The sequence below is a fragment of the Trematomus bernacchii genome, unplaced genomic scaffold, assembly GCF_902827165.1.
Source record: "Trematomus bernacchii unplaced genomic scaffold, fTreBer1.1, whole genome shotgun sequence".
Classification (NCBI taxonomy): domain Eukaryota; kingdom Metazoa; phylum Chordata; class Actinopteri; order Perciformes; family Nototheniidae; genus Trematomus; species Trematomus bernacchii.
This window is the reverse complement of record NW_022987527.1, coordinates 774,690-797,662: the sequence shown is the minus strand read 5'-3', so window position 1 is coordinate 797,662 and position 22,973 is coordinate 774,690. Positions and strand designations below refer to the sequence as shown.

The 22,973-nt window shown below is 38.7% G+C and overlaps 2 protein-coding genes across 4 annotated transcripts; one reads left to right on the top strand and one right to left on the bottom strand.

Moving 5' to 3' along the window:
* The first annotated feature begins 5,960 nt into the window (after positions 1-5,960).
* Positions 5,961-6,917, top strand: LOC117474583 (protein ANTAGONIST OF LIKE HETEROCHROMATIN PROTEIN 1-like). Its single transcript, XM_034120452.1, has one exon. The coding sequence runs from the start codon at positions 5,961-5,963 to the stop codon at positions 6,915-6,917; it is 957 nt and encodes a 318-aa protein (XP_033976343.1).
* A 5,438-nt stretch (positions 6,918-12,355) lies between these two features.
* Positions 12,356-22,432, bottom strand: LOC117474767 (meprin A subunit beta-like). Of its 3 annotated transcripts, none has more exons than XM_034120774.1 (25): positions 22,341-22,432; positions 22,062-22,144; positions 21,799-21,817; positions 21,667-21,705; positions 21,519-21,544; positions 21,340-21,427; positions 20,894-21,011; positions 20,436-20,614; positions 19,911-20,129; positions 17,827-17,988; positions 17,392-17,622; positions 16,814-17,263; positions 16,522-16,695; positions 16,297-16,402; positions 16,120-16,155; positions 15,915-15,953; positions 15,699-15,737; positions 15,442-15,480; positions 15,179-15,220; positions 15,026-15,067; positions 14,880-14,918; positions 14,225-14,263; positions 14,005-14,043; positions 13,057-13,095; positions 12,356-12,880 (listed from the first exon to the last, which is right to left on the bottom strand). In XM_034120774.1, the coding sequence occupies exons 1-25, from the start codon at positions 22,351-22,353 to the stop codon at positions 12,802-12,804; spliced, it is 2,379 nt and encodes a 792-aa protein (XP_033976665.1). In that variant the 5' UTR covers positions 22,354-22,432; the 3' UTR covers positions 12,356-12,801. The 3 variants fall into 3 exon arrangements, with proteins under 3 accessions (XP_033976665.1, XP_033976672.1, XP_033976679.1); XM_034120781.1 differs by having other exon boundaries at positions 15,915-15,929; XM_034120788.1 differs by lacking the exon at positions 15,026-15,067.
* Positions 22,433-22,973: the final 541 nt, after the last annotated feature.

Sequence of the window (22,973 nt, the reverse complement as noted above, 5' to 3'; positions counted from 1 at the left end):
TTACATTAATAAAAGCTTTAGTTCCTGGTTGTGTTGTAATCAATGATACATCTGAAAACTGATTACTCTAGGTAAACACAGTTAAAGTAACTAAGTAACAAAACATGTACATTTAAGTGGTTGCTGGCCTGGTTCTGACTTTAATGACATATTATGTTCACAGTAAATGGACTGATTTTAGTCACTGGAACAAACAAAGGTTGCTTCAAACACTTACTGCATTTGTAGAGGAGGTTCAGCTCCAGAACATCTTTGGGACTCACTTCCAGTCTTTGACCAATCACATCCTGGAACTTTGGGTCTTTGGTTATAATAGTTGACCCGTTGCCATTGCTGAAAGCATCTTTGCCGTAGTGCATCACTGACCAGTAGTCGTACGGGACTCCCTGGGTGGTGGTGGTTTCAGCGCGTGGTTTGTCAAAATTATTTTCACTGCCTAGATGACACATATAGAAGCCAAGAATCAACAACAGAATAATGTATTAAAAAACATAACTTAAAGACAATTTATACCTATCATTAAGATGTCAATTGTATTATTCGTAAAAAAAATATATTTTAATAGTTTAATTTAGGAATTAATTAAAAACAATTGCCATCAAATGATTAATACATTTGAAATACCTTTGATAATGACTTAAATTAAACAATTAACATATATTCATGGAATAGTCTTTAACAAACCTTCTTTGATGTTCTCGTTAACAATGGTCACATAATCATCTCTGTCAGATCCAGAGTTGGGTGTTACTGTAATAATATTACTTTTGTCGGTAACGGAGTAGTGTAACGCGTTACTTTTATAATTCAGTAATCACACTACAGTTACTGACATTGCCCCGACACGCGTTACTTCGTTACTTTTATAAAATCAGTCATAATCACACTGACAGACAAGAGGGGTTTCCGCCGCAGGTTTATATGTACGTAATCTGCGCGACTTGCGCGTCCACATATCCACGTGCAGTGCTGCATAAACATGGCAGAGTCAGCGATAACTTTCGAGGGGTGGAGGTATGCCCATTATTTTGAGTTCGTCCGAAGAATAGACAGGAATGTGACGGTGAGGTGCAAACTGTGTCCAGGCCAGAAGCTGTTATACACTGCTGCAAACACCACGTCAAACCTCAACAAACACCTGCAAAGAACACATGCTAAGGTGAAGCTAATAGCTAACGACCGGACCCCCGAACCCAGAGTGAGGATGTTGTGAGTCGCCGCCGCCGACTCCGAAGCGGCACAAATTAGAATTTGGAGGACCGGTAACCAAAGCAGAGATGGACAGGTTTGTAGCATCCTTCATAGTAGATGTAATGTTGCCCATTTGCACAGTGGAATCACCATCGCATCGTTCAGAGATATACTGCGCAAAATACAGATAGCAGGAGACAGAGGACAGCCATAGTCAGAGCTATCTGGATCAGTCTTATGCGACAATGGAAACTGAACTAAAGAGAACATTTGAAACTTTAGCAGTCTGCGTGATCTGCCTGTAGGGAGGGGCGGGCCGGCCCTGCGAGTAAAGTAACGAGTAAAGTAACGAGTAACGTAACGAGTTACTTTATGTAGAGAGTAACGAAGTAGTGTAATATATTACTTTTTTTTAACCTGTTAAGCACCGAGCCTGTTTTTCATGTTTCAGGCTCGAAAATGACATGCCCAAAACAAATGACTACAACTTAACTTCTAAAAGGGTTATATGAATAATTTCTTTTATCAAAGCAAGGTTACATCTGTGAGTTGGATGTAGAAGTGTCAGAATCAATATAAATGTTTTTTATTTTAAAGAAAATTCAGATTTTACATAGTAAAAAACTGTAAATTATAGTGTCCGTCCAAAAATTATTTTTTACAGATAGTGAAAACTACCCTTGGATGATGGGTTAGTAGACTAAAAGCTTTAGGAATCCAAAGTACAACATATAATAAGTACCCTGTATCAAGATTGATGCAAAACAAGTGAAATTTGACCTTTTTAGAGAGATTTAGCCAAAAACCCCCACTTCTGGGGTCATTTGGGTGGATTTGACCTATCTTTGGCCCCCCTTACTCGATTGGGTTCGTTGACACACCTTTCTGACCGTTAGAGCCAATAGAATCGAAGGGGGAGGCCCACACACACACTCGTTGTAAAGAGAAAAGGTGGGGGCTGCGCGTTTACAACTGAAACTAATTTTGCAGATTTTCTCCTTCTGGAGTTTGGAAATTAAAAAGCCGTTTTATTGCTTATGGATTATCAGAAATCATTTCAAAGAAGGCACAGATACATAGGATGAACCTATGGATTAACTGCAGTATCGTTTTTTTATCGTTTAAATGCCATTGAAGACCAGTTTTGACCAAGGTAAGCCATGTTAGCGTTTCTTGCTACTTAGCTCCACATGTTATGATGTACGCTTTCGTTTATAGCGTCGCGAATGTTTATCAATGAGTGTTGAGGAGGGCACCGGTAGATTCAGTGTCTCCAGGACACCAAAAACTAGTGGTTGGTTGTGCATCTAGGATAAGTAATAAGGGAGTTAGAGTGAGTTTAGGTGCAGAGATGGGTTACATTTTTTCGCTGTTGGCTAATTCAGAGGCTGAGTGCTAGCATTGTGGGTTTTTTTTGAAAAAAAAAATTAAAAAGATCAGTTAGCTGAGTTTCTTCCCGTTACATGGATATAACACATTCATAGTTTTATTCAATATTAAGATTCCTTAGACGTTGTTTCCTGCAAATGACGCGTTTATCCGCCCGGTACCGGGCGGAAGATTCGTAACAGGTTAAAGTAATATGTAATATGTAATATATTACTTTTTTTTAGTAACGACCCCATCTCTGGTCAGATCTGGACTGTTCATGGTAGAAGCCCAAAGCATGGAGGAACTCATGTTCAACCGTTGAGATGGAATCACAGTTAGACCCGATGGAGATGTTCTGTCCATTGGATATTACTTTCCCAATATATGAATAACATCTAAAATGAGAAAGAGCATCAGCAACAGCATTTTGACTGACCTTACCAGGTCCATTGGATGGTACTCGCCCAATGTATGAATTACATCTAAAACGAGAGAAAGCAGTCCATTTTAACAGCTAATACTGTTTGTATGTGACTGACCAGGCCTCACTTATTAAAAACATAAATAAAGCAAGTTTAAAATATATACACAGGACCTACTGTCCAACAAGGTCATTTAAGAAAGATCTGTGAAAGTGTAAATAGCCCTAATGTTAAGGTACTTTTTGGGGATAAGTAGCGATCAAGAAAAATACAAAACATACCCGTCTAACTTCTGGACGTGGATGTAATACTCCTCAGAGTCCCTTGGTTTGAAGTCAATACATGACTTCAACTGAACTGGTCAAAGGCTTTCAGGATGACTCCTTTAGCATTCATCTCTTCCATTGTGCATGGGCATTTTTCAAAAAGGAGGAACAAAAAAATGGCATTGTAAATGACAAGAACAGGTGAGGTATTCTCGCTTGTATCCATTGTTGGTTTGAATTTCACAAATTCCTTTGCTCATATGTATTATGTACAAGTGGACGCCTTGAAACAATGTTAGTAAGGGAGACACATATTCTGGTTAATGCAGGAAAAGTCATATTCACCAAGGTCTTCATTCAAAACATATGGGACTGAGGATGTCCACAGTTGGTCCTCATTAGTAATGCCACTCCTTTGCGTGTTTGCTGGTGACTGAGAAGATTTATAAGAAATGTATTATGTGACACAAACAAATCCTACATAATTGTTTATTATTATTATTGTTTTATTGTTTATACCTTTTAATAATTGCCCCAAAAAATGCTGAACCCACCTTCAGGATATCATCATGTAACGAATCTAAGATAGAACAGAAAGGTAGTGTTTTTGAACAAGAAATGAATATCAACACAACACAATATTGACTTTACAACTTAACCATAGGTCCATTGAATGATATGAAGATGTTTAACTTTACCCTCGTTTGCCTCTTCAATGCTCATGCTTTCATCAATGTCTACAAAAAGAGTTGATATGCTGCCTTAGTTACATTGAGTCATTATATAATGACGTTAAATACATTTTATAAACTAAAATGTCAAATCTGAAATACTACAACTTACCCACTATATTTGTTCCGACCTGTAAAGAATGACAATATATGACAATATATGACAATATAATTCTCTAAGATATTGTTCAACATGAAAAACTAAAAACGTAATTGATTTCTATTTATTGATTGTTTTTTGGGGATACATGTAAAATATGCTAGTCAAAAGTTCCATTTAATAAACACTTTATTAATTCCTGTATTAAATGTAGGCTATTAACAGATTTAGGAGACATGCATGCTTAATTTAAAACTTTCATCAACAAAAATACGTAAGAAATTGAACACAGAAAATACAACAATAAAGTAACTCTTACTGTATTGTGTGGGAATGAGAATGAAACTGTCAAGGTCACAACAAGAAAAAGGCAGCCTTTCATCCTTGTGTCTTGGAACAAACAGAACATATACAAGACAGAGATACTGTATATGAATGATCATGAACAATACAAACGTTTACTGTTTTAAAACTATTTAAAAATTCTGTTTAACAATTTGTATTTCATATAAAGTGCTCATCCATGTTTACCTTTTGCCAGCCCGACTGTCTGATCCTTAACTGAACTTGATGAGCTTTGGATGAGACAGATGAACCTGAAGCGTTTTATACAGAAGAACAGGTTTAATACTCTTCATCAATTGTTGTTTTAATTCCTCCCTCATGTTTGTGGTTGCAATGATGTCAATACACAACAAGGACTTGGAAATTCCTTGACGAGCTTTCCACACCCTTAAACGTTACGATGCTGTCATATTTGTCAATCTTATGTGAGGATAATTTCACACGCAGTAGTACTAGCTATTGCAGTATTATAATAATAATAATAATAATAATAATAATAATAATAATAATAATAATAATAATAATAATCTTTATTTGGATAGAACTTTTCATACAATAAGTGCAGTTCAAAGTACACACAGGAAGGTTGATTGATGTATGAAGCTCAAATTCACAAATTGTTCATCAAACGTGACTTTAACAGAAATGTTTGAAGGCTTGCAGAATGACTCCTTTAGCATAATCTATTGTGTTTGTCGGATTTCACATCGCATAAACACCAAATCCCAGCGTGCATAGCGGAATATCAGTATGAGAAAAACGGCATCATCTGTCCTTTGACCCTCACATCGTACAAGGAAACACTTCCAGAGAAAAACCCACAGTTAATATACACACATTCCTTCACATTTAAATTTTAATTTACATTAAAGTATTCCGTGAGGCCTTCTAGCATTTTTTTTTAAATAACTACGGTTGTAGTTGAAGAGTTTGTAAATTAACATTAACCGAAGCAGTTGCCTGTTGCAATATACAGTCTATGGTTGCTACAGAGGATTGTGGGTAATGTAATGTCTTCGGCCATCCAAAACTCATAGAAAACGACTTGTTTCTCAGAATTGAAGGGGAAAACATGACAAAAGCATTGTACACTAAAACCTATCAATGTCGTTTAATTAACAACGATAATCTGGTGTTTTTGAGTTGATGAGTAGTGCAGATATCACTGTCAAATCAATCGACAGTAAGGGGAATACTTACTTCCGGGTGTACAATTCTCCGTTATCCAATGGGAATGGACGGTCACATTGCCTTTAACAGCCTCAGACACAAACGAATGCCGTGCTTCCATGAGCATCAAATCCCGCCGCAGATGGGAATACATTGCAATCAGTTGAAAGCTATATGCGTCTGTTTATGAAGCTGAAGGAGCCTAGGAGCGTCCCAACTGCACGCCTCGGGACCCTGACCAAGCGTCGCTCCTGGACGTTTATGGAGTGAGAGTGTGTTGGTTTGGATGCTCGACCGAGCTACCGAGTGGTGGGGTGTGATTGTTCCATCTTTCACAGACACTCAGTGGGTGGAGAACTTCAGGATGTCTGAGGAAACCTACGTCTACCTGTGCAACAAACTGTGGCCAGCGATGGAGAGACAGGACACAGCATTCCGCGAGTGTATACCTCTAAAGAAGAGGGTGGCCATCGCACTGTGGAAGCTTGCGACCGGCTCAGAGTACAGAAGCATTGGACATCTTTTCGGAGTGAGCAACACTACTGTGTGCCGGTGTGTGCAAGACCTCTGTGCTGCTGCAGAGACGTTGTTAGTACCGGAACTAATTCGTTCACCAGACCGGGAGAAGTTTGCAGAAATGGCCGACTACACTGAGAACAGGTGGGGGCTCCCACAGTGTGTAGGTGCTATTGATGGATCACACATACCCATCTTGGCACCACAGGAATACCACTGCGACTATTTCAACCGTAAAGGCTGGCACTCCATCATCCTTCAAGGAGTTGTAGATGGAAAGGGACATTTCTGGAATGTGTTTGCAGGAATGCCTGGGAGCTTGCATGACGCTCGGGTTTTGAGGCTGTCCTCATTGTGGGAGTTGACCAGTCGTGGCAACTACTTTCCACCTTGCACCAGGAACATTGGTGGGGTGAATGCTGGCTATTACATCCTGGGAGACAATGCCTATCCCTTGCAAAACTGGCTCATAAAAACGTTCCCTGACAATAGACAGCTCACAGCAGAACATGTGATCTACTACAAGAACATTTGCAGAGCACGGGTAGTGGTCAAAAATGCTTTTGGTAGACTGAAGGGAAGGTGGCGTTGCCTCATGAAAAGAAATGACTGTGATGTGAAACTTGTGAAATCTATGGTGCTGACATGCTGTGCTCTGCATAACCTCTGCGAGAGTCATGGAGAGGTCTATGATGATGAATGGGATGCACCAGCAGTAGCAGAGCCTGGGATAGCAGTGGCACAAGGTGCAGAGGAGGAGGGCACTGAAATAAGAGAGGGTTTGATGCGCCACCTGAATAGCTAAATATTCTTTGTATACAGGAAACTTGAATGTTTTGGTTCATAACATCATGGTTCAGTAAGTTGATATACATTTCTTGTGTTTGTAATTATAAACACGAAATTGAAAGATTGTGGGCCATTAAGGCTAGTGACATTTTGTTTTGTTTTTATTGTTTGTATTATTACTACATTGCAATGAACATAAATAAATATTTTTTTCTCTTTCACATACATGTGTTTGTCAAATTATTTAAACCAAAAAATGTTATCAGAATTGACTATTTAGTAAATATTTGAATTTCAAGCACCAGTAAGTACTGCCCCATAAATAAGAACATTTGAGAAAATATCAGATCATGAAAAGAAAATCTCTCTAATAAATTAAGCAAATATCAAAGTAAACTATAAACATGAATACAAATTATCTCTTATCCTCCTTCTCTTTCTGTTTTTTTTCTAAATACCCCCTTCCAGTTTATTTATAAAAGGAAATCTTTGACTTTAAGTAATGATGTGTCAGTTACCAAATAATGTTTTAGAGGAGGACCTCAAGCTAGCAAACTCAATTTCTTGCTTTAAATCTCTTCTTAAAATTAACTTTTTATCTTATGGGCTTTTTCCTAACTGATGTTGTTTCTTATTGCTTTATAAATTCATGTATAATGTTTATATCTTCAGTTCTAGATCTTAATTGGGCTATTTTTACAATTGTTTTTGAGAATGATATTGTAGGCTTCCTTTGTTTAATTAAAGTTTGGATTAAAGATCCACATAAATGTTATTAGTAGTAGCCTATTTTTATTATTATTTAGAAAAAATATAGGCCTATAACTTCTGCCTCAAAATTATGTGAATCTGAATTTTTTTTAAACGTTGGACTACGACACAATTCTCAGTGTTTTTGTTCTGCTGATTTAAAGCCCTTTAATTAAACGTGTACATTTCATTTCAGTTTATGATTGGATTCCAAAACTGTGTGTTTATGTGTGAGTGGCAACCCAGTGACTTTGTTTACATGCTCACGAAAATCAGTTTGTTAATCAGATTATGGCAGGAAATCAGATGATGCATTTATCAACAAGAGATAAGATGAGAAGTACTTTATTGAATCCCAATTTGGGAAGTGTTTTTGTTGCAGCATAAAAAAGCCATGGCATTGTACAATACAAATAAAATAAAATAAAATATTTGTTGCAGTAGCATAAAAAGGCATGGCATTATAAAAAAAAAAGGAAAGATAAGAAATAAACAAGAAAGTAATAATGTTGCATTTGCAAATTAACAAAAACAAGAGAGATGAAACTGAATAATGTTAATATTAAATTACAGAGGTGGTTCGTCTTCCTGAAGAGATGGGCCACGTCGGCTGCCGCCTAGAACCTGGCCAAGAGTGCGCAGGAAGGCTAGGTTAAATGCCTGAGTTTGAGCGTTCTCCTCCCTTCTCAAGGCCATTTCCTCCTCCCTTGCCCGGGCAGTAGCCTCCATGGTCAGCTGCCAGTGCCGATCCACCTGGGCCAGTTGCCGTTCCTGCTGTGCTAGGTGCTCGTCTCCTCCTCGTTTCCTCTTGCCTGTATGATGATAAGATAATTATAGCAATAAGAATTAGCAATAAGAATGAAAAACACAGGACAGGTACAGGTCACACAAGGATATAAGAATAACATGTATAAGCAGAACAACAGTAAGGATGAACTAAAGACAGTTATGCCCTAGATGTTTACAATGATTGTGAAAGTGAATTACATTATGTCCAGCCTGTTGATAATGAATATAAATATATGTATATAATAGGATGTCACACACAATTGTACTAGCTGCTTACTAGCTAGTTACTTACTTGTAACAGAGCACTTCCACACAGTGGTATAGCTTATTTTATTACTGACGATGGATGATCTAAAGTTTAAAAAAAGTCACAATTCCAGTCGTTTTGCCATGCCTATTTCTTACCTAGAACCACACGCTGCGGTGTCGTGATGGCACTCGGCGTTGGTGGTTGAGTTGGTATCGGTTCTTCGGCTGGTGTGGTCGAGTTGGGGTCCGTTCTGGATTCGATGACGATGTTGAGGACGGAACACTGCCATCACCCGTTGTTCAGGACTGTTCCTCCTCATTAGAGACAATGGCATCATCTAGAACAGCAACATGACTTGTTAATTCCACAAACTACTGCAGCACAATACTAAATAGCAACAACAACTGTAGAAAAGAAAAACTGAACGTAAACAATGGCACATGTGGTGGTAGCAAACAATAGCTCTAGCTAATGCTATCTGCCTTAGCTAGCTATGTAGCTCTTCGGAGCTCCATAAAAGCTGGGTTGTAGAACATAAATGTAAGGATAAAATAGACTTGTTTGTTAGAAGTGAGCTTTAGAATAGATAGGGACACAACGCTTTCAAGCAAATAACAGAGCGTTAGCAAAGACTTACCATGCAGGGACTCCAGTAACGCGGTTGCAGAGTACAGGCCTCCCTCCCTCCCAACGTTGGCCGGTCTATGGCCATAAATAGCGTCCAACTGGTCGAACCACTTCCAGCTTTTCCTATCTGAACCACTCCGGCCGTTGTGGTCCTTGACGGCTCTATACTCACTCTTAAGCTTTTTCAGTTTTTCCCTACACTGCTGGAAAGTCCTTGAGAATCCGCGTTCGGACAACAGTGCAGAGACCTCTTGAAAAACGTTTAGGTTGCGAGTTGTGCCGTCGAGCTCCCGCTGGATTTTATCATCTGCTATCAGCTGGAGGAACGTTGTAACTTCGTCAATCGACCACGGTGTGCTTTTCTTTGCCATTTCTTCTTTTAGCTTCTCTGTTTTCAAAAATGCTGCAAGCGTCCCAATATATGCAACGCTAGGGATTAACTTGTGCGAGAATTGTGACGATTCTCTCTGACCAATCAGCAGTCGTCACTAGTTTAGCATATTCTGCCCGGTTGTTGGCCCGCTTGTTGGCCTCGATAGAACCAACATTTTTGTCGGGCCAGAAAAAAGGTGAAAAAGTAGCCCCGGGCCGGAACCAAAAACGGGACCGGCACGACACGGCACGCTTAAACTGCGCTCCGCGCCATGGTGGAAATGCGCCATTAGGTTCACTCTAATAGAGTCATTATAATGTTCATCAGTCAGTCTTCTTCTGTATTTAGATTTCATGACATTCATGTCAGAAAAAAGCTGCTTCACAAAGGTATGTAGAGCCAAATAAAGCAGACATGTTCAGTGCTGCTTGGTGAATGTTCTTATAGTTTTCTGGGTCTACAAGGCTCCAGAAATGTTCTGAGTTTTGCTGAGACTTAAGCTGAACATGATTTTGGAGATTTATAAACTCCATCTCCATCTCCACAGGATTGACACTGAACAGTTCAGCCATCTTTTTCTCCTTCTTCCCCGTCTTGACATTAAATTATAAACCATAATAAATCAATTGTAGGCTATAGGTCTAGCCTCCCTATATCTGTGTGTGAAATTGTTCCATCCTCAAAAACAAAAAATGAATACTTCTGCAGTCTAGCTGCAGCTTCTAGCAACGGCCTTCTGTTTAAAAAAAGGACACTGAAGGTCCTGAATGTGGCAGCACACACATGACTTGAGTCTGAACACAGCAGACAACAGGAGTATTTACAACAGCATATACAAACTAAAATAGTGCATGTGGGTGCACACTTACATTCTCTGTCTTACTGTTACATAAATCCCATGAATGTATGAGATTAAGTTAGCTTCATCATATCTCAATCAGTGATTAAGGCCTCTTTCACACGGGAACGTTTGCGTTTATGCACAGTATGCGTATTCAAAAAAGTCTTCCGTTCACATGCATTCGTTTCATTTAACGTGTCTGTTCAAACGAGACCGCTGGAAACGCTGTAGTACATATGCCGGGACTGTAAGTGGCGCTGTAACTTCCGCCAAAATACACCAAAAGCAGCGAAGAAGAGCAGCCCAGAGCAGCCCCGCAGCAATGTTGCCATGGCTACCCTTCTGCCCGCGGTGTATTTAGCAACATGTAGTTCATGTAATTCTCCATGTCCACTTGTTGCTGATGGTTGTGGTAGAGGAGCTGTAGATTGTGCACTAATATCTGTAGCATGGTCAGTAGCAGTAGCACTAGCAGTAGCTACTGACAGGAGGAAGTGTGTGTGGCGATTGCTGGTATTCAGCGGGATATAGTAATTTCCTCAGCATATGGATAAATGCAACGGGGAAGTTAACTGAAAGCAACCGAATCTGTGGATATTGCATCGACCGACCAAGAAGCACGTCTCCGTGGAGAGGACGCACTCAGAAAGAGAGATATTCTCTACAAACACCGGGTGAGATCGCTCCTTTGTCAATATAATGGATCAATGCATGAAATCTGACTCTGTTTATTTTGTTTAAGGAGTATATTGGGCGTTAACAATTCTGGTTTGCCTTTTATAATATTATTTCATTCAAGAACCCCTTGTGCGTTTAATTAACACAGCTATTTTTGATAGTTGCTACAGCAGTGAGCAGGAGAGGTGGGGCTATCGTTATTTTTTAAGGAAATATTCGTATAGAGGTGATTACACGGACTCGGTTGACCCCCCAGAGCGTTTCGTTTGCAAATCTATCCACCTTGGGACCCGTTATCGTTTGTGGGGTCAGTTTCTATCGGCCTCGTGTAAATAATAGGGCTGTACGCACACGAAACTATGCAGATACAAGCTGTTTTCTCCTCGTGTAAACGGCGCCTAAGTGAATAATAAAGTTTCTATCAGGTTACGATTAGCCTGTCACTCATTATTTTCAGGGGGGGGGCGGGGTTTGGAGGAACAGAGGAGACGGTGATCGCGGAAGCTTTTTCCTCCTGCCTTCACAAACTTTACACACGTATTTATCAACTGAAAATAGCAAGAGGACATTCATACTCTGCAATCCAAGACTTGATTAAATCCACCAAAAACCTGACATGACGATAACGAGTGTTTTTCAAAAAAACACAAATCCCTGTGTCTCTGTGCCGCTGTCACGTCTGTTCCTTGATCTCTGCGTCACCGACCAATTTGATATTCGTGTCACAGAAAACATTCAAAAACAAAAAAACGTTATTGTCCAGCCGCGGCCGAAAAATCAAGAAGCAACGTTACTATAACGTTGCTTCTTGATTTGCTATAATCGATAATCGAGCGGCGAGCCACTGAAAAGCTGGCGATCAACGTGTTGGAGACCCCTGATTTAAGGTATTTGAATGTAACATTTTAAGACAATGGATTTTGAAAAGAGAGGAAAGTGTTTTCCTGTAAAATCTTTAAGGACAATTCCTGTATATTAATTGCTTTTGCACTTTTTACTTGAATTTTATGGTTTTTGTTTGGCAGCCGCTGCTGCCAGTCATTTGACCGTTTTTTTTGCCCGTAGAAGTATTAGTGATGTACTTTTACTAGAGGTTATTGATTTTAAAAAGAGAGGATGAAGCTGTAAAAATACAGTGTTTGCACATTAAAGTTGTAGTGCTGTAGTTTTATTAAAGGTTATTGACTGTAAAAAGATATAGGAAAACATCTGTAAAATTACAATCAAATTCAGTCAATAACAGAGCTGTCTCTTTTATTGCTTTAATTGTATGTCATAAATGTTAATTCAATGGTAATTTGCATTAGAAATTTGACAATTGAAGAAAAAAAAAAAACATCTACCACTTAGTGATCAATACAACAAGGACTAAACAACACATCAGTGCAGGCATCTCAATTTCATTGATTCTTACATATGCAAATAAATCATGATATGACTAACACCAACAAACACTACACATACAGTACATAGAGCATCTCCCAATAGTTCTTTAACCTTTTTCATCACCCATTTTTTTATTAGTGTTTATAACAAGAGCCAAAACGATGGCACATTTACTGGTCCCGTCATGAGCTGAGGTGTGATGTGCTTCAAGGTATCAAAAGCGTTGCCGCTAGCAGGAGGGTGAGGACAGGAGAACACACCAAACCAGGAGAGAAGCCAAAAATGCTGAAGCCGGAAGACAGGAATGGATCAATTAAAAATAAGGATTTTTGACACGTCCCATATACAACATGTTTTTTTTAATATGAACATATAAAACCACATTGTATAAAAAAGAAATAGTTGCCTCTTTTACAGCTTAAAAGTGAATGCATCATTAGTGTGCGAGTCAATGTGAATACCTGTCATCCGTGGTTCTTGGTGGCTCAAAGGTGGTGGTGCTGTAAAATGCATTATTCAAAAGGCATCAAATTAAGCTTTTCAAAACCCTCTGGTGGTGGTTCTCTTAATTGCATAGCACCATTAGAAAGGCAGGTAAAAATCCAATTTGCTTAAAGGTCACCTATTATGCTATTTTTAGGCAATAGCATAGGTCTCAGATATATACAAATATATAAAAAAGATGTCTATAAAGTGTTTTGCTCAAAATACCAAACAGATCACCCATTCTAGCCATGCCTCATATCCCTCCATTTCACTTCCTGTTTCAAAAGTGCTGATTTTGGGTATAAAGCTTTAAAAAGCTTTTTTGATTTTTTTTAAAAAGGAGGGGGCTGAGCTCATGCGGGACCGGCAGCTACTGTCTCTAAACTAAATACTGCCGTGATGAAACGCCATATCAAGGATTATTTCTGAAACAGTATGGAGCTCAAAGGCTTTCTCTCTTGCCTTTTTATGTCCAGCTTCTTCACACACATGCTCTCCAGTACAGGTTAGCTCTGAGTGTTAGCGATGCTAATGTAAACACCGACCATATTACGTCCAAAACAGTCGGGCATTGTTTCTGATAGCAACTTTCTGATAGTGCCGTGGGTCCACATTTCCGATATTACGTCATATCGGACGCAAATCTGGATCAGCTACGTTGTACCCCCGTTTTTAGAGATTTGGGTACGGAGGAAAAGAGAGAGGGTTTTATTTTCTGACGCTGCGTGAGTTCCCTGACACACCGGGGACACATTTATGTATAAAAGACATACAAAAGTGCATTTTGCATGATAGGTCCCCTTTAATATGAACATAAAGACCAGTATTCAACAATATTAACAGCATAAAATTAGGGTTTTCAAGGCCCACTGTTTCCACAGTTTACAAATGACTGCAGGTGTAATGTGTGTGAGTATAAATACCCGTCATCCGTGGTTCTTGGAGGATCACGCGTGGTGGAGCTGTAAAGTGCATAACATCAATACAAAGGCATGTACAAATCTAAATGGCTTAATATGAGCATAGATACCTTTATGCTCATGAATATACGTTTTTAACGAGTCGGTTAACCTCAATAGCATCAAACTAAGCTTTTCAAAACCCACTTCTTTAAGTGTAATGTGTGTAAGTACATGTGAATACCTGGAATCCGTGGTTTGTGGAGGGTCAGGTGTGGTTGTGCTGTAAAATTCATAGCACCATTGGAAAGGCATTATAAAATGTTATTAGCTCAATGTTAAAGGTGGGGTAGGTAAGTTTGAGAAACCGGCTCGATATACACTTTTTGTTATATTCCATGGAATGCTCTTAACATCCCGATAGCAATGAATATCTTAAGTGCTTTGACAAAAAATCCATAAAAAAATGTCATCTGTGGAAGCCGTAGTACTGTAAAAAGCACGACCAATCATTTTAGCCGGCCCGGCTAAAATAACTGGATGGCCTACCTGCCTGTCAGCCTTCCATCTGTGCACAAACTTATCTTGTGCCCTCATTGGTCATGTGCGCGTTCGTGTGTGTTGGAGGAGGGGCTCTATAAGGAAGTGGAAGATTTTCTCCGGTTGTGTATTTTCAAATTCTAGCGATCTCGAGCCGGTTTCTCAAACTTACCTACCCCACCTTTAACATATCTGTTTTTTGTTCAACTTCGACAGCATCACTGTAATTTTTTGCCTAATATGAATTTATATATATTTAAGAGGATGATTAACCTTAGAAGCATCAAATCAAGATTTTCACAGCCCACTTTTTTTTACTGCTCACAAATGACTGAAATTGTGACGTGTGAAAGGAATACCTGAAATCTGTGGTCTTCGGGGGATCATTGGTGGTGGTGCTATAAAATGCATAGCATGATTTGAAAAGCATATAAAGAAACACTGCTGTTACAGCTTACACAGCTTACACATACAAAGTGTAACAATTGTGTGTAAATGTGAATACCTGCTCTCATCCGTGGTTTTTGGAGGGTTAAGAGTGGTGGTGCTGTAAAATGCATAGCATCATTCAAAAGGCATCAAATCAAGTTTTCAGATCCACCTGTTTTCACATATTACAAATTCTTCAAGTTAATTGTGTTTGTCTAAATGTGAATACCTGCTCTCATCAGTGACTCCAGGAGGGTTAAGAGTGGTGGTGCTGTAAAATGCATAGTATGATTTAAAAAGTATACACAAATCGTATTCCATTCTTTAAATGTTGTTTTTAAAATGAGTTGTGTTTCATGGCTAGAAATTGACTTTCTTCAGGAATATACATACATATTTTTAACAAGTTGACTAACCACAACAGAATCAAATTAAGATTTTCACAGCTTACAAATATTTTCAAGTGTTAGGTTTGTTATTGAATGGGAATACCTTTCATCCGTGACTCCAGGAGAGTTATCGGAGGTGGTGCTGTAAAATGCATAGCATGATTTAAAAAGCATATCAAAATCGAATTGCTTTTTGTGTCTGGGCTAGAAATGGACTTTCATGCTTGATTTGAACATAGGGGCCTGTTTTTATATATAAATATGTAACATCATAAATCATAAGTTGATTCTCAACAGCATCAAATTAAGAATTTCAAAGCCCACTGTTATTATGGCTTACAAATGACTACATGTGAATACCTGTAATCTGTTGTCATCATGGGATCACTGGTTGTGGTTCTGTAAAATGCATAGCCCCATTGGAAAGGCATGTGAAAATGTAATTAGCTCAATATCAACAAAGATGTCTGATTGGTTTTTCATATTCGACAGCATCAACTTAAGCTTTTCAGAGCCCATGGTTTTCATAGCTTTCAATTTACTGCAAGTGTTATTTGTGTGAGTAAATATGCATACCTGTCATCTGTTGTTCTGGGGGGATCACGGGGGGTGGTGCTGTAAAATGCACAGCATCATTCAAAATGACTTATTATGCAAATAGAAACCTGTTTTTATATATATTTAACAAAGTGATAAACCCCTACACCCTGATTTTAATATTTTCAAAGCTCACTGATTTCACAGTTTACAAAAAGTGTAACGTGTGAGTAAATGTGAATACCTGTCACTTGTGGTTCTGGGAGGCTGGGTGGTGGTGCTGTAAAATCCATAGCATCATATGAAAGGCATATTCAAATATATATGGCTTAACATGACGATAAAATGTTTTAAAGTTTTGTTTTAAAATAAGAGGTTGTTTAAGAGCTAAAATAAATCATTTGATAATAAAAAGTCCTACTTTGATGAGCAAGGGCCTCTGTTCAGATCTTTGGGAGGATATTTGATCTCCACTGGTCCCACTTCAGGACTTGGCAGGGCACTTCCATTGACTAGCGGGGTGATATCTAGAAAATAATAAAGTTTGAGTAATTATCCGCAACAAAACTTAAATCCAATTATTTAATTTAGATGTTATTAGAATTGCAAGCAATTTAAGCATTAACAAAAACAAATTCCAGCCTGCCTTGGAAGCTGTAGACGAAGATGACACTTCCCCCCTTGAGGAACTCTCTGGTCTCCAAATCATTTTTATCGGCAAAATAGGGTCTGCGAAACATAGGTCCGGCAAAGATGGTTTCACCATTGTCATCTACGTAGGAAGATCCAACCAGACGAGGATTACCCCACTCATAGCTGCCTGTTTAAAGAAAGCAATAGATCATTGCAGCTAAATAACCAAAGGAAACAGTGTCAGCGTGCTGAACCAGAAGCTTCTCATTTAGGTAATTCACTTTTGTATGTTCTTTTAGACTTACCATCAGAGGATGTGTTTAGGTCACTGGTGATACTAAATTGCTTGGACATCTGCAGCTGTATGTTGGCGTTCTGGTCCAGCATTTTGAAGGTCACCTGCCTTTGTAGGCAAGGCCACTCCAGCCGGTCATCATTTTCACCAGACACGAGTTGCACAAACAATCCGAAAAATGAAATATCCAACACAACCCCAACTCTGTAAGCATATCCCCCGCTGGAGTATTGCCGAGGGCTGTAAATACGGGTGCCAAAACTACTAGAGTTCAAAGCCTGCTCAAAGTCATCAAGCTGCAGGGTTACATGTGGACATTCGATCTCTGACAGATTGATGTCATCGATTGAGAAGCCGCCTGTAGAGCTTCCTGCTCCTTTACGAACCTCAAACTCCACCTGGAAGTGCTTGGTGGCATTCAGGGACACATGATGGAGCTTCCATTGTTTTGTTGGCCCGCCTGGAGGAAGAATTTTGTAATGTCTGAATTGCATTTGTTGAATATTAACAGGCGCATGAGATATATAGCTTTCAAACACAAGATTCTTAAACACAATTTATAGAGGATGATACCAGATAGTACATTACCAGTGATCTGTCCCATGAGGCGTAGGGTTCCCTCGAGGTCCCATTCATCCTGAAACTCTCTGATCCAGATGTTGAGGTGGTCTGACATGTTCCCACTGTGGTAATAGTAGAACTGGAGACACTGGACATGATGCTCCCTATTGAGACTCATCCTGTGGGTCTCCAGCCAGGCCGAGTCTCCCTCCTCACCTGATGCCGTGCTAACATGCATGAAGTAACCTGCATCTTCACCTAGAATGTGTATTGTCCCAAAAATAAGGAGTTATATATTTGTGTTTTTAATCAGTTTCTGTGGGGATACTATTCAACAGTTCAAAGATAACATGACATAAGGGGTGGCATAAGAAAGTTGGATAGGAATATTATATATTTTAATTAATTGTCAGGGAAAGATTTGAAGTACACACATGTAATGTTAGATTTAAGAAATCTTACCTTGTTCACCACTGCCACTGGGTAGATTGGTGTGGTCAGACATAGGACCCCCTGTAACATTTGTTACCATTTCCCAGCCAAGCCCACTCTGTGAACAGCTAGTCATTTGACACATGGTCTCATCAGGGAAGCTGCATGTCATCTGAAATGCAATGGTTGACTCTGTAGAGTAAGATAGAGAACATTGGGTTGCGGACTCTTTGTTGAATGAAGGGTATGAAATCAAAACTAGAGAATGCAATTCCTGAAGAAATTGCTAGTGGGAATGCTTTATGCTGAAAAGCTGACGCTAAACTGCTATGCTGAAATGTAATGTGTAAGAAGAAAGTGAAGAATTTAGATTGAAATGATACATGAACACTGGGGGCTTGAATGTGTGATGAGTGAAGAAAAGAAAGTAAAAAGGCTTGGAAAAGCAGCAGAATATTTGAACTGCAAACTTTTGAACTAACTTGATGGTGAATGATCTGTCGCCATGGCAACGGCATTTGATGACACCCCATAATACGCTTAGATGCGTTGATGGCTGCATCGTTACCAAACCTGTGAAGTTTTGGGCCGTTTGGAACATTGATGAGAGAGAGAGAGAGAGAGAGAGAGAGAGAGAGAGGAGAGAGAGAGAGAGAGAGAGAGAGAGAGAGAGAGAGAGAGAGAGAGAGAGAGAGAGAGATGAGAGAGAGAGAGAGAGAGAGAGAGAGAGAGAGAGAGAGCTCTCTCTCTCTCTCTCTCTCTCTCTGCTCTACTCTCTACTCGTTTATCTACTCTCTCTCATCTCTATCGCTCTCTCTCTCTCTCTCTATCTCTCTCTCTCTCTCTCTCTCTCTCTCTCTCTCTCTCTCTCTCTCTCTCTCTCTCTCTCTCTCTCTCTCTTCTTCTCTCCCTCCTCTCTCTCTCTCTCTCTCTCTCTTCTCCTCTCTCTGCTCTCTCTCTCATCTCGTCATCTACTCTCTCTCTCTCTCGCGCGACTAGATATCTATAGATAGCGACGCTCTCTAGCCCCCTGACTCTTGGTCGCCCTCTCTCTCTTCTCTTGAACGGCATATGATGACACCCCATAATTGACGTAGAGCTGTTGAGGGCACGACCATTAACCATTATCTGAAGTCTGCTGCTCTGAGCATGTCAGTTGGAGTGATGACATCATCGTGTTCCATTGCACAGGTGTTTATAGTTGAGCTAATGAGCTCTGTAGAGATCAAAGGTTTGCATTGTTCTGAATGAGAGATAAACCTCTTACATGTGAACGTTTTGTGCAAGAACAATAACAGATATCTGTGAAATTTCAAAACGTGAAGCATGTCAAGGAAGTTGAGTATCTGAAGTGTACTTTTTGTGTACTTTCGGGTTAATACTGTGGCCTTTTTGGCAGTTTAACTAAAGGTGTGCGGCTGCTGATGTGAGGAAATATCAGCCTGAAATTACAATGGGTTTTAATGGAGACATGTTGAACGTTTTTGTCACTTCATGCCCTCAAGAGGCATTTTGTTTAATTATTTTTGCTTAATTATTTGTCATTTTTCAAGCTACGAGATGTTTTCCTTCGTTTGTCATGAAAAAGTATGTCTCAGGAATGTAGGGTTTGGGAATTATGGCAGTTTAAAAAAAATATATGAAGGCAAATTTCAAGATTTGCTCCACTCTAGCTGTGACATCACGCACTCTGCCTTAACGAGCTGTGCAATGTTAAAGTTAAAATGTTAAAAAATGTGATGAATTATTGGATGTATCTCTGGAATTATGAAAGTTATGAATGAGAAAAGTAATAGCCTGTGATTCCCGACCGAGCTGAACGTTTTGATGTTTGAACGGAGTTTCTGCGATGTTGAATGTGGGAGGAGAAGAGGGCCAAAATAAGTCGGTGGAATAATAAACTTTTTGTCCGTAGCTAAATTAAGTAAGCTCTTATCTTGCTTTTGATAAGAATGAATGAAGAATAGCTTTAGTTAAGGCTTGTGCTGTAGTCAATTATAATTTTACTCAGGTAAAAGCACAGGTAAAGTCCCTGAGTTAATTAAAATGCCGCTTGAAAACCTGCTGGGCTGCAAATAGCATTATTATATCTCCACCAACTTTCAAACACTTACTGCATTTGTAGAGGAGGTTCAGCTCCAGAGCGTCTTTGGGACTCACTTCCAGACTTTGACCAATCACATCCTGGAACTTTGGGTCTTTGGTTATAATAGTTGACCCGTTGCCATTGCTGAAAGCATCTTTGCCGTAGTGCATCACTGACCAGTAGTCGTACGGGACTCCCTGGGTGGTGGTGGTTTCATTGCTTTGTTTGTCAAAATTCTCCTCACGGCCTAGATAAAGACATATAAAAGCCAACCATTATTTGTTTAAACTTATTAAGATATGAAAAAGATTGTTTGGAATAATGTTATGTATTCATTGTTTTAATTTCAGCAACATTTATCTTGCCACCAATTTATATTTGAAATACTTTTGATTATACCGTCTGTATGTAGCCAAAAATATTGATGATATGTTTATGGACTAATTATTCTAATAACTTATTTCTTTCCAACTCATTGTAGGTCCTTTATATACCTTGATATAATCCTGTAAATATAAAGAAGAGGCATGTTTAATAAGAATCTTTAACAAACCTTCTCTGATGTTCTTGTTAACAATGGTCACATAATCATCTCTGTCAGATCTGGACTGTTCATGGTCGAAGCCCAAAGCATGGAGGAACTCATGTTCAACCGTTGAGATGGAATCACAGTTAGACCCGATGGAGAGGTCCTGTCCGTTGGGTATTACTTTCCCAATATATGAATAACATCTAAAATGAGAAAGAGCATCAGCAACAGCATTTTGACTGACCTTACCAGGCCTCGTTTATCAAAAGCATTCATAGTGAAAGTAAAAAATATGTGTATAGTAGAAAGAACAAAGACGTATATTTATCAAACATGCCCCTAAATCACAGCAGCTCATTTACATCCAGAAGCAAAACATGGTCAACCACGTACTTATGAAATGATGTAATGTTGAGGAATTTTTTTGTGGACAAAGAAGCTAACAACAAAGGAATGGTAAAGACAGAACAAAAAAAACATACCCATCTAACTTCTGGACGTGGATGTAATACTCCTCAGAGTCCCTTGGTTTGAAGTCAATACATGACTTCAACCTGAACTGGTCAAAGGCTTTCAGGGTGAGTCCTTTAGCATTCATCTCTGCCATTGTTCATGGGGATTTTTCAAATAGAAGAAGAACAAGTAAATTATAATATGAATGCATAGTTTAGGTGGCGTTTTCTTTCCTGGGAACATTACTGGAATATGTATGCTCTGGTGGATGCCGTTAATGATTAAGATCATGGCAAAGGAGCTTTGTTCACGACAATTTGCTGCTGCTATCTGGTTCTTATCTCCCAGGAACTGACTCCAATAAACTGGTTAGGTCAATGATATAAAATATTTAACAAACTCCCTAACATGGCTCATAGCTGTTCTCTCTACCAAAGACACATTTTTTGGTTAATGCAGGAACAATTATATTTACCAAGGTCTTTGTCCAAAACGTATGGGACTGGAGATGTCCACAGTTTGTCCCCATCAGTAATGGCACTCCTCTGCGTTGTTGGTGGTGCCTAAGAAGATTTATAAGAAATGTAATGGGTGACGGAAAATAATCATATAAACCAAGTTTCAATTTCATAATTTACAACAAAAAAAACCAACCTTCAGGATATCATCATGTAAAAAATCTAAGATAAAGCATAAAAGGGTTGTGTTTTTAAACAAAGAAAGGTGCTGCAGTTAAGTATGAACGTGAAAACAGCAATATTAACACAGGTCCATTGAATGATATGAAGATGTTTGACTCTACCCTTGTTTGCCTCTTCAATGCTCTTGTCGTCACCAATGTCTAAAAAAATTGAGAGGTTGCCATATAAAGTAACATTGATGAATTATATGAGTATACTTGTTATATTTGATCAAATAAACGACTACAACTTACCCACTATCAATGTTCCGACCTGTGAACAAAGACATTTGATCATATTAACAGATGTAGTAATATAATATGTTATGTACAACATGAAACACAAATAACGTTATTGTATTCTATCTAATGATAGTTTTTTTGGGAAACAGGTACGCTTAAAACTTTCGTCAAAACAATACGTAATTAATTCCTGCTCTAAACTTTACGAAATGAAACACTGCAGTATGAAATACATCATGATTTGACAGAAAGTAGAACAATAAAGGTACTCTTACCGTATTTCGTGAGAATGATAATAAAAATATCAAGGTCACAACAACGAAAATGTAGCCTTTCATCCTTGTGTCTTGGAACAAACCTAAAATATGCAACAGATATATATGAATAAACGTAAAAAATGTCACAATATATATATTGTTTAAATATTATAATGAGAATATATTGCTCAACCAATTTAAACAATAGCTTTTTTTTCTTTAAATTAATCAATAAATAAATGATAAGTTTGATTAATTTGTATTTAAAGAAGACAGAAAGTGCTCATCTGCGTTTACCCTCTGCCAGCATGATCGTCTGAGCCCTAACTGAACATGAGAGGCTTTGGCTGTAACAGATGAACTTGATGTGTTATACAATAGAAAGAAAAACAGGTTTCAAAACTATTCAGACAATGCAGTAAACACAGACACAGGGTTTCATCTAAGGCAAGGCAAGGCAAGGCAAGGCAAGGCAAGGCAAGGCAAGGCAAGGCAAGGCAAGTTTATTTATATAGCACCTTTCAACACAAGGTAATTCAAAGTGCTTTACAAAAATGGAAGACATTTTAAAAATGGCATTTAAAATCAGTCATTAAAAAGAAAAAATAATAAAATAAACATTAAAAGAAAAAATACATGGATAAAAGTTAAAAGTTACAGTGCAGTTTAAGATGTGAATAGTTCAATTAAAAGCAGCGGCAAAAAGAAAAGTCTTCAGCCTGGATTTAAAAGTAGTAAGAGTTGCAGCGGACCTGCAGGTTTCTGGGAGTTTGTTCCAGATATTTGGAGCATAATAACTGAATGCTGCTTTACCATGTTTAGTTCTGACTCTGGGGACAGAAAGCTGACCAGTCCCTGAAGACCTGAGAGTTCTGGATGGTTCATAATTTAGCAGTAGGTCAGACATGTATTTTGGGCCTAAACCATTCA